Here is a 16253-nt window from a genome sequence, read left to right on the forward strand (position 1 = left end):
TAACTCATTTGTCAGGTACTGTATATTAAGTACTGCTGGTTATAGAAAAGTTCTGCTGATGAACCCAAAGATTCTTTGACATGTTTCTAACTGGTCCTGAAAAGAATCAAGATAATAACAGTGTATATTTTCATATAAGAAACCATTGTGAGAGAGAACTTAATTTTTGAAAAACTGTAAATTTCTGGAAATTTCAATTGGATATGAATAAATAAACTATGGTCACAATTCACACTAACCTCCAACTGTTTTATTGCAAATTAGTGATTATGAAGCTGAAAAATATGAATGGGAATTATGAATTCTGTCTTTTACTTTATGCAGAAATAAATGGCAAAGTAGTCATATGTGGAGATTTGAAGCATCTAAGATAAATTAATATTGATTGTTAGTGTGATGGTTAAATAATGCTGGGGACAGTTGTGATTGATTGAGCGATAACTTGAGGCTAGAGTACAAGAGAACTGTTGGGACAACAGGTCACCTTCCAGCCAATAGGAGCTGGGGAGCATCAGGGTGTCGAAGTATTTCCCAACCAGCATATGGACTTAGTTAAGCTGTTACAGATATTTCTCGTTCTTTTTAGGTTAATCTGTCACCTATTTGGGTGGCTAAACTCTTAGCCACTAGCTACAGGCATCTGAGACTTAAACAGAATGACTGAAACTCAATCAAGTTAACTTTTTCAGTCTTTCTTGAACGTCTTTTGCTTGGACAATTTATAAAATAACCTCACTCTGGTTATTTTTTCTTGGTTTTATTTTGTGTGGGTATGTTAGATTAAATATGATACAGCAATTCTTTTTTTTTTTTGTGCTTTAGGTAGGGAAAGGGGTGTGTTTAAAATCTTCTTTCTTGGAAGTGCTTGAGTGACCAAAACAACAGCAATGCTGGATTTCATCAAGGTCACTAGTCTTTTGTGTACATGGTATTAATTATTATAATTATTCATTTTAACATCCACACCAGGACCATTCTTGATAAGTAAATTAGTGGATTAAACAGTTATGACCTTTCTGGATGTCAATAGAAAAGTGGTATTTATTAACCTATCATTATTCTATTGATGTTGGAGCTGTTTCTTTAGGCACATATTAGTGGAACATCAAACTGGTTCAGTTGGTACCTCCGTTGTCCTTTGGTTTAGCTACAATATACAGTAGGTATGAGCCTTTCACACAGGTGTTATTGGGCTGACACCCATAAATATGTTTTTGTCTGACATGTGAGGTGGAGGCTGTGCTGGATTCTTGTAACACGTGAAGAACATGAACATAAGCATTAATTATTTAAACAAAGAGGAGAGGATGTTGAACTCTGTTATTTCCCCAGACACTAGTAGTCACTTCTGTACTATTGTAGCCTGTGTCTGCAGCCATCTTTAGGCATAGAGTTTAGACTTTGCTGATGCAGAACATATTTAAATAACATTTTGTCTTTTCTGTATTCATCTTAATAACTTAAAAGTTGTTTGTGAGATGCTGATGAAAAATGCTGAATAACTAGGTTGTCACTTTTTGTTTCTTAAATATATTTGCTGGAAATGGAGCAGATAAATTCATCCACATGCACTGTTTTTACATTCACAGTTTACAAATCCATTGTTGCACAACTACTCTGAAAAAGCATTACCTGGCATATGATTAAGTCAATGGCACATCCTGCACACGGAATCCTCTAAGTGTACACCAGGGCAAAAGATTTGTGAGGTGTTTCTCCTAATTAATTTCTGCCTTAAAAAGCAGATGAGCATACCTGCTGATCCCTCTCTGTAGAGTTAAAGCCCCTGAGAGCCCCAATCTCTGGGGGCAAAATGTAATCTGCCCCCACTGGTCCTAATTGATTTACCTGCAACCCCGTGACAACACTGAGAATCACAGACGTCATTATCCATTCTTCATTGCCCACACAGCAGTTTTACACCTATTGTGCTCTTTGACACGTAGATTCCATGTGTACATGTGTAAACAAGCACAACAGAATTGACTAATTAATTATGCTTTCATAAGAATTTCAAAATGAAATTTCACACATGATCTTACATTTACTTAATCAGTTGTATTATAATTAAGCTTTTATTAGAAAAAATATACAATTTTATACTGTGTTATTTCTGTATGGCCACCTCTGACTGACAAAGGTTTTGCTGTGTGTACAGACTGCCACCGTGTGGAGAAAATATTCATCACATTCATCACAAAATAACATACAGTCAGCCTTGATTACATTACTGATCTGAGCATATATCAGATGATCTGTTGGGTTTAAATCCTGGTCTTTGCGTAAAGAGTTTGTATCTTCTACCTTCTGATGGGTGAGTGATCAGATTCCTGTAAACATATAATAATTGTGACTCTTTTTTTCCCCCCGTATGTGAATGTCTGTTTCCCACAGTAGGAAATAAATTGGATATATCATTTATATTCTTAATTTCCCAAATATATTTGTGATTTGCTTGAATGAAAGCTTCTCCTTGAGTGTTCTGTAACTACATCCTCATCAGAAAGTATGAGTAGTTGCTACAGGTGTTATTAGTTACTGTGGACTTACCATTAAATGCTTTACCTGAGCTCTGATCAAATAAAGATATACCTTCATTTATAGATCAGCTTTGTGTCTGTATGTGTGGATGTGTACTACATTGTGGGAATCTTTATTTCTGAGTTTTTTTCTCAGGTGAAGGTTACATTGACTATGTGTGTTAGGAGAAACCTTGCGTGTATATATCAACCTTCTTGCTTTCATATGAACAGTGTGAATGTTGTTTGGTAGGTGGGATGTGCACTCATAAATATATATATTTGTACATCTTTTTACCTTACTTTGTTTCAAATTGCTGCAAATGTTTGCTTTAAGTATGTGGATTTTTTTTTAAAATAAAGTACATTCAGTCTTTTTGTTATGAAATATGCTCTATAAATAAAGCTGCCTTGCTTATCCAGACAAGTACATGAAGAGAAAGCCTGCCAAAAGCAAACATGGTGCAAACCTATCACATATTCTGTGTTGTAACACTTGATGAGAGCTGGCACTGTGGTTCTTGGCTGTAAGAATACACAGTTCTGATGCAAAAATAATAAACCCAGCAGTCACTCTGTCCTCTAGATTGCCTAGTTTGTTATTCACTGGAGTGATCATTTTATTTTTTTTAATTTTAATTTTATACACTGTTACAAACCCCGAATGGAAATTAAGAGAAATTAAGAGAATTAATAAGAGAATTAAATGCCAGGTTTTGTATACACAGCTTTAATACAAAACTGAAAGTCTGACTTTTAAGAGCACAAACTAAGCTGTTTTTGGTGATAATTATGATGCTGTAGTAAACGACTAGACATTGGACACCCTTTTACTACCACTAGATAGCACTCTTTTTCTTCGGGAATCACAATCACAGCTTGTTAGCTTTAAGTAGAATATATTTCTTTTTTTTAAATCAGCATTAACATTCAGATCGCACAAAAGGAAATACAATTAAAATATGGTGGCAGCATCAATTTAAATTCTTAAAGCTCATAATGGGGTGTCCATCAGAGGATATTTGTTGCAGTAAATCTTCATTCTGTGCAAAAATTAAAACATAAATAAAATCACTTGATACTAGTCCATGTATTTGATCTAAATAGAAAATTTATTTTTATGATGGAAAAGTCTACTACTTGCTTCTGGGACACACAGAAGCACGTTTACTTCACATGGTGAGCACATAAGGGTGTATGTTTTCTGATGGATAATCTTCCTCTTTTAGTGTAAAAAAACACCCACCTAGTGGATGTTGATCGTGCCCTGTTTTACTACACTTTGACTCATGGATGAAACAGTGTGGATTGCGTTTCTCTTGATGCAGGCGGTATGGCAGATAAACCAAGACAAGAAAAGCTCATGTTTCTTGAGACTGTTCTCTGCATTGGTCTCTGCTGGAACACAATGCTATGTATTTTATGTCATTACATGAGAAAGGATGTTACATAAACGTCAATGTGGAAACCTTGTTAGATTTCATCTTTCTTATCATCAAATGACTATATTTCCAACAAGATGAAAGGCGTTTGCGAATTTGTGGACCCACATTACATTATCATGCATATCACTGATCAGTAACCCTACTTAATATATATACTATTTTAGCCCAGACACACAGTGCTAGATTATGATAATGGAAACTGCTTGTCATCAGATTTTACATCATAATTCTGTTTCAACTATCTGTTGATTTTACAATTGTAAGATTTCCCTTGGTGTTGATGTCAGTGTTTCCTCAGAGATCTTTACTACGTTAAAAAAAAATTAAAAAATTGTGTGTCTGTAACAGGATTGTGGGGTAACATGTCCTTAATCCGCAACACACCATCCGTTCATCCATCCATTCATCCATCCGTCTTCCACCGCTCAGCTGCAAACCTGACCAGTGAGTGCTACAGGTCACAGGCCGATGACGCAAACAGGACCACATCATCTGCAGAAAGCAGCGATGCAATTCTCAGCCCACCAAACTGTAATACAGTATATTGCAATATACCACTGGATGACAAATCCATAATGTCATTATAAATAGTAGTTAACTCCTTCAAAGAAGTGTATTTAATACTAAATAAAGTAACATACAGAACCAGATTTGTATTTGATGACAGCATATTCAGGTATAGGAATCAGAACAATGGAAATGAATTTAAAAATATCTCCTTCGAGCCGGATTCGAACCAGCGACCTAAGGATGTCTACACTGTCTCTCTACAGTCCTCCGCTCTACCAACTGAGCTATCGAAGGGATGCTCATGGGGGGTCGATTCATATGATCGAATCCTGAGCCCTCCTTTTTGTTATATTTTCCATCCTCTCATCTTCCTGGGCTAATATTTCGGGAATTAGCACTCGTGGTAGATCGTTCGCTTAGCATGTCTGAGGCAGAACGTCGATGAATGCATTCATTCATTTTCCCGATTTAGTGTTTGGAAATCCATGTTTTGATCATCGGATATTGAAACGGCAAACGAGGAGGAATGTAGATTACTGAGACGCTGTAGGTCAAAAATAAAATATGCCATGCGACTGTTGATTCGCACTAACGAAAAAAACAAAAGTCATTCTCCTTCGAGCCGGATTCGAACCAGCGACCTAAGGATGTCTACAGTGTCTCTCTACAGTCCTCCGCTCTACCAACTGAGCTATCGAAGGGAACTGGCATCTGGAAGGTTATTCACTCATATAAGACATTGTCGACGCGAGAAATGACCATATGTATTTTTGGTGTGGGGTGATGTCCCCACTTCTTAAAATTACCAATGTTCGTCTTCGTCTTTTTGTCTCTTTTCTATTCGAGACTCAAAAAGGTCAAACATTAGCCGAAGAGAACGAGTCTAACCTGATCAGCTAACAAACCACCTCTAGACGTCGCTGCTCCAAACTGGTATGTTTTCTATTCTAACTTATTTTTTGCTGTATTTTTTAGTTGGACATATGTAAAACCGACCTGCACACATATAATGCTTGATGTAATAATCTAAATAATGACAATGCAGGGTCATTGTAAAATGTTTTAGTCATTATAGATTTTCTTTTTATTATTCAGCTGTGGGTGATCTGGTCATTTAGAAAAAAAGCAATTTTTCAGTTTAGTTTCATTCTATTGAGCAGGGATTTGGTCATTATATGTGAATATCTCTCACCTCAAATGTGCCACACGTACAGAAACACAAATATACCAACATATAAACCAAAAACAAAGATTTAAAATGACTCACTTTTAACCAAAATTTCTATTAAACTTGTTTTTCCTTTTTCCTTCAGCTCCTGATGAAGAAGAATTTTTGTTGTTGTTGCAAAAACACTTTAATCACATTCAAACATTTTACAATTTTTCATTAGATGAAATAACTAAAGTGCTTCAAAAACACTAAAAACCAATTAAATGAAAATAAATACACTTTAAAAATTAGTGCATTATATCAGGAAGTTTGCAAAAGTGAGTTGATCATCAACTAAAGTGCATAGGACATTTTTGTGACACCAGATGTTCCTAAAGTTATTTAGGTCTTTTGTCATTTTATAGAAACCAAAGTCGCTTAAAACCAGTTTTAAGCGACATCTGATGTTACAGCAAAAAAAACAGTAGCTGCTTCTTGAACAGTACTGTTTTCAATTCTCCTCTTCCTGGTCACATAAATTGCGAGTTTTGCCTCTCCAGAGATAAAATTTAAAAGCTGCCACTTTCTTTGATTCGATTTATTGTACCCAGCAGGCCTTGACAGGCCTACATGCTTTTCTACATCAAGGTAGTGAATCAAGTACAAAGAAATTTTAATATACTTTTGAAGTTTGAAATATTTTTTTAAAATTTCCATCAATACAGACACATGCTTTAGGATTTCACTCTTGAAATTTATGAAATGAAATTTATTAAATCCACACCAAAACTGTAGTAAAAAGCAACTTTTATTTTTCTGTATATTTTGTTTTTTTGGGAATGAGGCACAAGCACATGGCTCTCCCCCATCCCAGGCCACTTGCCCTGAGAACATCAGTCCTGTTGCCAGGAAACGTCAGCTCCAGCTCCTCTGCCGAAACCGTGTCCGAACTACCGTCTGTGCTCTCAGAGCGCTCCACAATGAGCTTTTCACCTGCACATCCTGCTCTGAGAGCCCAAAAGGACATTATGGTGGCTTTATCAACCCTGTATGATTTTTCGAAGGTGTCCGTATGAAAGATCCACTGAAGGAGCTGCAGGAATTAGACAAGAGTCTACGGAGGAAAACCTGACTCAGAGTCAATCACGACCACACCACCCTTTCCAAGGCCAAGGAGGGCATGCAGCACAAAAACAGACACATCTACCATGATGAGTCTTTTCAACGGTTGGAGGATGAGGAGAGGTCAGCTACTAAAAGGTAAGGATTTTGTCATACAGTATGATACATTTTAGAGTTACAAACATTTATTTAAATATTAAAATAAAGACATCAAATAAAAACATAAAATTTTTAAAATGATCACAGACCCAATACACATCACGCAAAGGTAAGGACTCACATGAGGAAAAATACAGAAGAAGAATGAAAGAAGCCCAGAAAACTATCGGTCCTGTTGGTGGGTGGTCCAAAGACGACAGACAAGGTAACAGAGACGACATCTGAGACAAGTTTGTGTTCAGGTGCTGAGCGAAGCTTTAGGGACAAAGATATGGAGCTGGTTCAGATGAAAGCTACCATCACAACACCACAGAGGATTAAAGACTGATATACAGCATCGTCTATAAAAGGCGCCATACGTTCTGTACATTACAACTAGTTTAGCAAGGCTAAATGTGCACATTTGGCAATATTGCACCAGCCGTATACATTTAGTTGTTTGTTCGTTCGCTCCTTGCTTGTTTGTTCATTTGTTTTTTCGTTCTTTCATTTATTTATATATTTATGCTGGTATTTTGTGTAATATCCATCATGTCTGTGTGTGTAGTCTCAGTGTTTGTTTATCTCTAAAAGATCTGGGACACATAGTGTGTTTGCAAGACTTGTCATTCTATTATTGTGGCAATGCAACATCTAACTCCTGGATGTGATGCGGGGCATCACTTACCCTACTACAATTTACATAAACGAGAGGTGGGAGTAAGTCACAACATGTGTTCGAGTCTCTAACAAGTCTTGAGTCCTTTTTGTGAGAGTCAATTCAAGTCGAGTCAAGTTGTAGCTTTGATCAAGTAAGTCATAATTCATGTCATACAGTTATAATAAGCTGGAATACAGCTGTCTTAAGCGCTGGACTTTTATTTGTAACAAAGTCATTATTTGAAAGCCTTTTACAATGCAGTGTATTTGGAAAAATATCTAATTTGACAGAACTTTGTCGCTCAGTTCCGAGCATTGGGGTTGCAATATTATCCAAACAGGAAGAAGAACCCCCATCTCCAACCCGACAGGGAAGATAATTTCCCCTATGAGGGACAATAAAGTAAATTTCATTTCATTCATTTCATTTAATTTAGAATTCTTTACATTTTATTAACTAAAACTAATACATACCTTTTATCACCATCAGCAGAGCGTCCTTAGTGCTGTCAGGGGCTAAAACATCATGCGTTAACTACATTCCATTCCATCCACTTTCACAAAGACTCCTCTAAAAACGTTTCAACCAGTTCAATATTCATTTTTCTTTATTTTCTGTAAGGTTATTTCAAAATGAAATGAGTTTTTCTTCATGTTTAGATTCAGAATATAATGTGCAGTGTTCCCAATGGAGATATATAAAAACTACTGTCAGGATTTTGAGCTTTTGTCAGATGTCAGGGTTTTAAACACACTGCTATTATTTTGAACACAACTGGAGATAACAAACTACATTGAGCAGCAAGCCAAAACTGATCTGTAAACTGAATCATGGCATATTTTCGTCATATTGTCTGTTATTCAAGAAATTGTACTGATTTAGAACTAAATCGTCAATATGGCTCAAACTCAATGTGGTCTGTAATGCAAACACTAAACTCATGTCATTTTTGACAACTCCTGAACGCAGATTAAGTGGCATCTTAAGTCTGACTCAAGTCAGACTTCCAATTCTGACATTAACTGCACGGACACCCATCCGCCTCTGACAGCAGTGTAGAGGAGGACAGCTGCTCTGTGCTGCCTTGCTCCCTTTCAAATATGGGCAGGGTAAAAATGGCAACCTTTGGCATGACGGCTACAGCTGCTAAAAACAGAACTGACACAAGATTAGAGCCCACACTCGCTGTGAGAAGAGCAGCAGGCCTACTCTTCATCCTGACTCTGGCCCACTGAGGATTTCTGTCATAAACGGACTCTACCAACTCTACTAGCTTTAGCGATCTTATTTATTTACTTTTAGTTGTTTTTGTGTATTATTCAAAGCGTTTGGCAACCATGAATAACACAGGCAACTTGGAGAAACAGTTGATTTGTCCCATTTGTCTAGAGATGTTTACAAAGCCTGTGGTTATTTTACCCTGCCAGCACAACCTCTGCAGAAAATGTGCCAATGATATTTTCCAGGTAAGCAACTGAAGAAAATGTCATTTATTTCTGATATTAGGTGGAAAGTATAGTAAAGTTAAGGAACACTGGTGTTTTTTGCCTAAGCATCTAAAAAGCTACGTCAATGGAATCATGATAATTTTATGAGTTTGTCCTTGGATTCTTGCAAACACCAAACCAGTCACTGTTTGGATGACAGGTGTGTGATATTCTCTGTAAAAAATAGATGATTTTCAGACAGTAAATCATAATTTCCTTGCGTCACTGTTGGCTGTGTTTACCAGCATGACTAATGTAGTTACCAGCATTAGAAACATTCACAGTATGTGGAATTCAAGATTTAGTTGGACATTCATGCTATCGGTCTTCTCATTTCAGGCTGATAACAAAGCATCTTGATATTCTGGTCATGGGTCTACTTTTTTTTAATTGTGAACTGATACACTAATGATGAATGAGTACTTAATTTTTTTATAAGTGAGAGGAATTCTCTCTTGAAACTGTCCATCCAACCACCTTTACGTTTTGTCCTCATTCATTTTTGCAGGCCTCAAATCCGTACCTTCCGACTAGAGGGGGCTCGTTGACGTCCGGCGGCCGTTTTCGATGTCCGTCTTGCAGACACGAGGTGGTTTTGGACAGGCATGGTGTTTATGGCCTACAGAGAAACCTGCTGGTTGAGAACATCATTGATATGTTCAAACAGGAGTCCAGCAGGTAAGACAGCCCTCATTTGTACAGTATGTCCATTCTGTATTTAACTTTTAAACTGAGGACAAAGAATAAAGATGGTAAATGAGAATAATTATAATCTGATGGTGTCATGGCAGGAAGCAGCTGTTAGTGCCAGTGGCCTCTGATTCAGAGGGGTTTACGTGGATGACAGCAGGTTTCTAGTTTTAGTCATCCACACACATGATTTCCCCGATCTGAGATATAGTGTGGCGACAACAGGCGAAAGACCCCAACACAAAGTTAATAAGAGGAGTTATTTTAAATAAAACTGATTGCTATCTTGACAAATTCTTGGATAAACTCTGAGTTAGCCATAAATAACTGAAATGAATAAAAAAAATCATATATAGAGCTATGCAGTTGCCTCCACAGCTGTGAGGTCATATGCTGCACGATGTTATGGTAATGTATTGATTAAAGTGCATTACTTTGTGCATGTAAATGTGTGCCTGTGACATTATCAATCTGACATTACAAGTCGCATCGATACGCACTAGAATGTAAAGGGCGGGGCAGGAGGATACCTCTGTTTTATTAATTTTCAGCAGTGGCAAACCAGCACCAGACAGAAAGGAAGAGACCCCCATGTGCGACGTTCACGACGATGAAAAGATCAACATTTATTGCGTCACCCATGGCGTGCCCACATGCTCTTTGTGTAAGATATTTGGGGCACATAAAGACTGTGAAGTGGCTCCCATCACCAGCATCTACCAGACAAAGAAGGTCAAGTCATAAACACTAATGAGAGTATCATTTTTTTTCTACTGAAAATTAAAATCTCTGTACATATTTAATAATGCACTTCGGTCTTTTATTTCCCCACTATGTCCTTGTCCCCCCCAGATGGAGCTGAGTGACGGGATTGCAATGATGGTTGGTAACAACGACAGGATGCAAGGAATCATTAGTCAGCTAGAGGAGGCCTGTCGTTCTATAGAGGTCAGCGTCCTTCTGCTGCAGTGATTGGCCACTCACTCACCCTGCAAGCACTCCTTCTGCACACAAACAATAATGAACCTGCGCTCACCTGCACCAGCATTCAATCAGATGTAATGTGTCTTTGTCTGCTTGCCATGTTTCTGCTTTTATCTGTGAAATTTAGAGAGATAGAGGAAGGAAATATAATTTTCTGATGCCTCGGCCTCCCTCTCTCATTTCAACATATTCGTCTGCATGCACATAGAGGGGGAATCCATTTTGCTGTGGGCTTTTGATAGTAAATAATGAGTAGTGTAACTGATAGAGGGAGGACACACAACTTTCCTGTGGTTCTTGTAGTTGGACACAGTAAGGAGGATCCTGGAGAGGCTCCAGGACCCCATGTGTCACTCAGAATGGCTCTGCCTCCACATGTAGCAGTACTTGGATGGTCAGAGGTTTGATGAATGACTCATACGTCTACAGGAGAACGGTCGGAGGCAGAAGACTCTGTGCTGCGAGAAGTTTGATCAGCTGTACGCCATTCTGGAGGAGAAGAAGAGAGAAATGAGCCAGAAGGTGACGGCCGAACAGGAAGAAAAAGTTAACTACATCCGCGGTCTGACCAGGAAGTACGGAGACCATCTAGAGGAGAGCTGTAAGATCGTGGAGCTGGGAATTCAGACAATGGAGGAGTCAGAAATGGCTTTATTTCTACTGGTTAGTGTTGATATGTCGACTCTGCATGAAATAAATATAATTATAAATGTTTTTGTATAAGTTCCATCTTTTTTTTTCTCTCTTGTTCTCTTTAGAACTCAAAACCTCTCCTCAAGACGTAAGTGCATGTTTTAACACTTTAATAATTCCAGTGAATAAAAGTCTGTGGAAAAACAGTGAGTTTGGTATAAAAAAAAGATGAGGGTAAACATGTAAGACTACATGTAGAACCACCATCCTCATGCAGTGATATCACACCAGCTGTCAAGAATAATCCTGTGAACTGCAACAAATCACTACCTTCAGCATCCTGAAATAACTTGTGGATTGGAGTGTCTCATTAATCACAGATGGATGAACCATAAAAAGGTGTCACTTTGGCTGTTTGAGGGTGGTAATTTTCCACTTCGATGCTGTCAGGATTGCAGATGCATCCAGTACAACACACTTGGACAAAATTGAGCACGGCTATGAAAATATGGATCATTATAAAGTTGAGTTCAAGAAAGAGGGCAGGGCCCTGCGCAACGTCGACTTCATCCAAGGTAGATGAGAGAGACTTCACAATGTCAGCAGTTCTTAACTCATGACTCAAGTCGCCTTGTGTGAGGTTGATGTCAATTTTCCTTTTCACACTTAAAGGTGATGAAGACGAGGATGAAGAGGGTGAAGATGGTGAAACGATCACTGAGGAAGGAGAGGGAGCCCAGACTGTGTCAGGAGGCAGTGCTGCTCCAGCCCTCTCCATTCAGCACTCTGCCCCCCAGCAGTTGAACTCCTCCCCAAGTAAAGCCAAGAGCACCGCTCAGCCGTCAGCCGGTGGCCTATAGACAACACATAAAACAAGAGCGGGAAAAGTTTTGCTTCTAGATGTTGATTTCAGGTCAGTTGTTATAATTTTTCTCCCAGATCAGGGAACAGCAAGACAGAATTAGATCGCTGCCAAAGGGGGAGTCTGAGTTGTAGAGGTAGATCTAAAGCAAGAGGCAGAAGTTTCAATTCCCTCCTCTCTCTTTTATTGTGATTATGCATCCCTGCAAACTGACTGATCTTAACATGATTCTGTTGAATTAATTACACATTCTGGTATTTCCTTTAGTTATTTTTTTTATATCTGAATGACAGATTGATGACTGGCTGTTTCCAGAATTTATTTTCATGTATTTTTTTAATGTAGCTGACCTTTTGCGACTCTGTTTCAATCGTATCATTAGAAAGAAGGCTGAGGAGGCTTCAGGGTTTCCTTCATATTGTATACTTTTTTATGACCAATATAACTTTATCAGAAGGTGACAGAGTACAAAGCTATTACTGTGACATTTCAGTATTTCCTACCTGTGACACCTTGTATTATGTGCCATGTTCTTTGTTATCTTTCAGGTGTTTTTGTAGGACAAAGCATTTTCATCTTGTATGGGTTATTTGGTTATTTTACTGTCAGTGTCATTAGGACAACTGAAAGAGAAACACCTGAAGGATACCATATGTCAAATCTGTGTTGATATCACATAATAAATATAAGTTATAAGTTCTGAGTTTCATCTCAATTTCATCCATTTTGGTCATTTTGAGTGTGGAGTGTAACTTAAAGATTTTTTTATGACTTCAAACAAATTATTTAAATTAATCAACCAAATTCTGGAATGGTAACTTTTACAATTGAAATTTTTACGGTTTTTATTTTTACGAAGTGGCGCAGCTCGTTTTTCTAAACTGTCAATTATTTCAACAAATTCTGCACATCTTCCAGCAATGATGCAAACTGCATTTTTTTGTTAATTTAAAATTTTTATTTTTATTTTGGCAGGATCTCCAGAGAAGGTAGGGTTACTTTAATTTAACTTTGTAGACTAAACTTACTATTTCTTTAACCGAGTGGTCCTCCGGCCCCTGGTTCTCTACCTGTTGCCCTGCTATGGTCTCACCTAGCTGCGGCTCCACTATTGAGGTAGCCCATCCAATTATTGTCTGAGGGACTTGAATCCCTTACAAATGGGCTCGATGCGGCACTAAGCCCCAAGTTGCTGTGTGCCAAACAATAGGATGACTCACATCCACAGCTCTTGTTTGGTTTACCCTGACACTGTGGGTCAAGGATCAGCACAGCACGCACATGCATGCGCGTGTACACACACACACGCACACACTACACGCATACACACCACACATACACACACACACTCACAAGTGTATTTTACACTCATTAGCTGTCAGTGGTGCATCTTTCAGCTCTGTGAAGTTGCCTTTTGCTGGTATAATTAGAATGGCTTTTTGGGGATTAAGGATTTAGGAGAATGGATGCAGTGTTCTTCACCTGCATGACTGCAGATACTCTGACAGTGACATTATAAACCTCTGGTGAAGGTTTTGTTAAAACAGCTCTTTTTCTGCGTGTTAGAGACGAGGCAGTGTTAACCCACGACTTGGCTCCAGAGAAGTACCACGATTATAACATATAAGATTTATATAAAAATCTCTAACAATCAATATTTGTGTAGGCAAGACTCAAACTGCTGTGTCCACTTGTGATCTCTCCAATTGGTTGCTTATGACAAATAAATAAAGATCTGATTTTACATTTAAATTGTATGTATATGCAATTTCTGCAATGTGAGATAACTAACTTTTTTTTTTAAATTAATCAAATCAATAAATAGGAAAAGTTACTTTTCATTAAGGTTATTTTAACGCATATGTAAGGATATCAACAAAGAAGTGTGAGTGTTACTTTTAATTTTTTATTAAAATATATAGATATAAGACGTTGTCTTGCACAACGAAAAATACTGGTTGCACATAAGTTTATTAACAAACAAGAATGTCATAAATACAGTGACGCATAATTAAGACAAAATGCCAATGCATTATTTCATTTCTAACCAAAAAGAATTTCATTTCAGTTATGAAGTGTAATTCCACAGATTTGACATCGACATGAAAATGGCAAGGTACAATCGGATCTTTTGAACTGAAGCTCGTTAGGCTCCGTCGTTTGAGGTTAAAGCTATAAATAATAGAGTGATAAAGCAGCACTATCTTGTACAGAGCATGTTTTGTGCTGATGGCAAAAATGTACAAAGAACATAAAAAAGAGAAAGAAAAAAGAAAAAGAAAGGGAAAGAAAAGGGAGATCTTTGGCGGACTGGAAAGAGGTCTTCATTTCCCGAAGAGCTCCATCATTCTTCTGTTATTTTGCGCTTGCTGGGCCAGCTGTTCCGCCCTGGACATCTCCATCATCTCCCGCAGCAGGTGGAAGGTCAGATCCAGGGATATTGGCGGGTCCTCGGACCTCCTTCCACGCTCCATCGACTCTTCCCCGCGGTCTCCGAAGCCGCTAATGAGCGCCCTGATGTTCCCAACTTTTCCTTGTAAAAGACGCCGCGTCAGCTGGAGCTGCAGCGCTCTGTTGTAGATGGCAGGTGATCCACCGGGATACATGGACGATGATGGGAAAGAGTTAGAGTCCCTGTTGCCCAGTCGGATGAAATACTCCTCTCCAAGCCGCTCCAGGATGGGACCAGACAGAGACTGTTGCTGCTCGGAGTTTTGGATTTGGGGAGCTGGGACGCGTAGCGCATCGCCAGGGCTCTCAATAGCCCGACATTCGTAGCGGGGTAAGAAGGCAACTATCAGAATCACGGTGGTACCAAGTAAATTGAGCTTCATGTCAGGATATCAGCAGGAATCTGACAAGAAAAATAGTTATCTCCATTAGTTTCGTGTCTGGTCCATCCTTTCTATCCCATTCTAGAATAAAAGTGTGATGCGTAACGAGGAATTTACGCACGGAAAACAGTCACAGAATTTAAGTAATGAGGAATATTTTCCGCACAAAGACAACATATTTGGCACAAAAATGGACTAACTGTCAACATTTGTGTAATATTGTCAGATATTCATCCATTTTTCTTTTCTCTTCAATACTATAATGCAAAATCAAGTTTGAAACACTTGATGAAAATCCCGCGTTTTTGAAACGCTCTTTAAGACTTTAAGGCGCAGGATCTATTAATTTGGAGTTAAGTAAAGTGAAAATGATGTAAAAAAGAATACGTGCAGGCAGTTTCAAACATTGCATTAAATAAATATTACTTTTCATACCTTCAATCTTTAGAGGACGTCCAGTACAGCCGTCTAAGGTTGCCAGGTGCTGTAGTTGGCGAGATGCCGCCCTCCTTCACCTCTTTGAAGAAACAAGTATATTGTTACTTAAAGAGAAGATGTTGAATGGGCTTATATAGCCAACCTCACTATAAGCGTGGCGCTCCAAGATGAGATTGAGTCTGCGCGTACTTGTACGGGGGTAACGTGAATGAACACCCCTAACAAAGTGCTTTGGTTTAGATGAGATGAGTCATATGTGAGTGTGCGTGCGCGTGCACCAGAGACTACCCTTGTGTTTTCCAAATCGACCTGTATAGGTGCCGCACCTGCTGGCATTTTCATTTGAATGAGTTAGCTCACAGTAATTACGGAGATTGTTATGTTGCAGGAGGAAAATAAAGAAAAGTTGCAACCTTGACTGTTGACTATCAAGTCAAGATAACTTTGGAAAATTACGCTTCTTTGTCTTGCTTATTAGTCACATCTGCTTTTCACAGTAACGTGTCTATAATGACTTTTCAAAATGCTCTTCATGATAAAAGAATTCCTTAATAAATATAAGGATTCAATATAATAATAATAACGAACAATTAAGAGAACACTGGAAATGTATCTCTTAGTTGCAGGTGAAATAGGTTTACTATTTTGCATTCTGTAGGATTAGCTTTGTTTCTTTCTATCTATCTATCTATCTATCTATCTATCTATCTATCTATCTATCTATCTATCTATCTATCTATCTATCTATCTATCTATCTATCTATCTATCTATCTATCTAT

The 16253-nt window shown here is 38.2% G+C and overlaps 2 protein-coding genes and 2 non-coding genes across 4 annotated transcripts; 1 reads left to right on the plus strand and 3 right to left on the minus strand.

Annotated features, from left to right (window-relative positions):
• Positions 1-4680: 4680 nt before the first annotated feature.
• trnay-gua (transfer RNA tyrosine (anticodon GUA)) lies at positions 4681-4768 on the minus strand. The gene is given in 2 exon segments: positions 4681-4716; positions 4732-4768. It is a non-coding gene; the product is annotated as a tRNA-Tyr (tRNA).
• Positions 4769-5087: 319 nt separating this feature from the next.
• Positions 5088-5175, minus strand: trnay-gua (transfer RNA tyrosine (anticodon GUA)). Its single transcript is given in 2 exon segments — positions 5088-5123; positions 5139-5175. It is a non-coding gene; the product is annotated as a tRNA-Tyr (tRNA).
• Positions 5176-8732: 3557 nt separating this feature from the next.
• Positions 8733-12904, plus strand: trim55b (tripartite motif containing 55b). Its single transcript, XM_068303972.1, has 8 exons — positions 8733-9011; positions 9541-9710; positions 10274-10454; positions 10575-10670; positions 11136-11369; positions 11465-11487; positions 11790-11914; positions 12012-12904. The coding sequence occupies exons 1-8, from the start codon at positions 8883-8885 to the stop codon at positions 12197-12199; spliced, it is 1146 nt and encodes a 381-aa protein (XP_068160073.1). The 5' UTR covers positions 8733-8882; the 3' UTR covers positions 12200-12904.
• Positions 12905-14489: 1585 nt separating this feature from the next.
• On the minus strand, positions 14490-15801 carry crhb (corticotropin releasing hormone b). Its single transcript, XM_068304244.1, has 2 exons — positions 15471-15801; positions 14490-15055 (listed from the first exon to the last, which is right to left on the minus strand). The coding sequence occupies exon 2, from the start codon at positions 15033-15035 to the stop codon at positions 14526-14528; it is 510 nt and encodes a 169-aa protein (XP_068160345.1). The 5' UTR covers positions 15036-15055; positions 15471-15801; the 3' UTR covers positions 14490-14525.
• Positions 15802-16253: the final 452 nt, after the last annotated feature.

Source organism: Antennarius striatus, chromosome 20 (assembly GCF_040054535.1).
Source record: "Antennarius striatus isolate MH-2024 chromosome 20, ASM4005453v1, whole genome shotgun sequence".
Lineage (NCBI taxonomy): Eukaryota > Metazoa > Chordata > Actinopteri > Lophiiformes > Antennariidae > Antennarius > Antennarius striatus.

What these genes read in the sequence shown, in the direction of transcription:
- trim55b (XM_068303972.1), top strand. Translation starts at nt 8,883, where the DNA reads ATGAATAACACAGGCAACTTGGAGAAACAGTTGATTTGTCCCATTTGT. An exon ending in GTGCCAATGATATTTTCCAG is followed by an intron (nt 9,012 to 9,540) that starts GTAAGCAACTGA and finishes TCATTTTTGCAG; the next exon opens with GCCTCAAATCCGTACCTTCC. An exon ending in AGGCCTGTCGTTCTATAGAG is followed by an intron (nt 10,671 to 11,135) that starts GTCAGCGTCCTT and finishes ATACGTCTACAG; the next exon opens with GAGAACGGTCGGAGGCAGAA.
- crhb (XM_068304244.1), bottom strand. Translation starts at nt 15,035, where the DNA reads ATGAAGCTCAATTTACTTGGTACCACCGTGATTCTGATAGTTGCCTTC.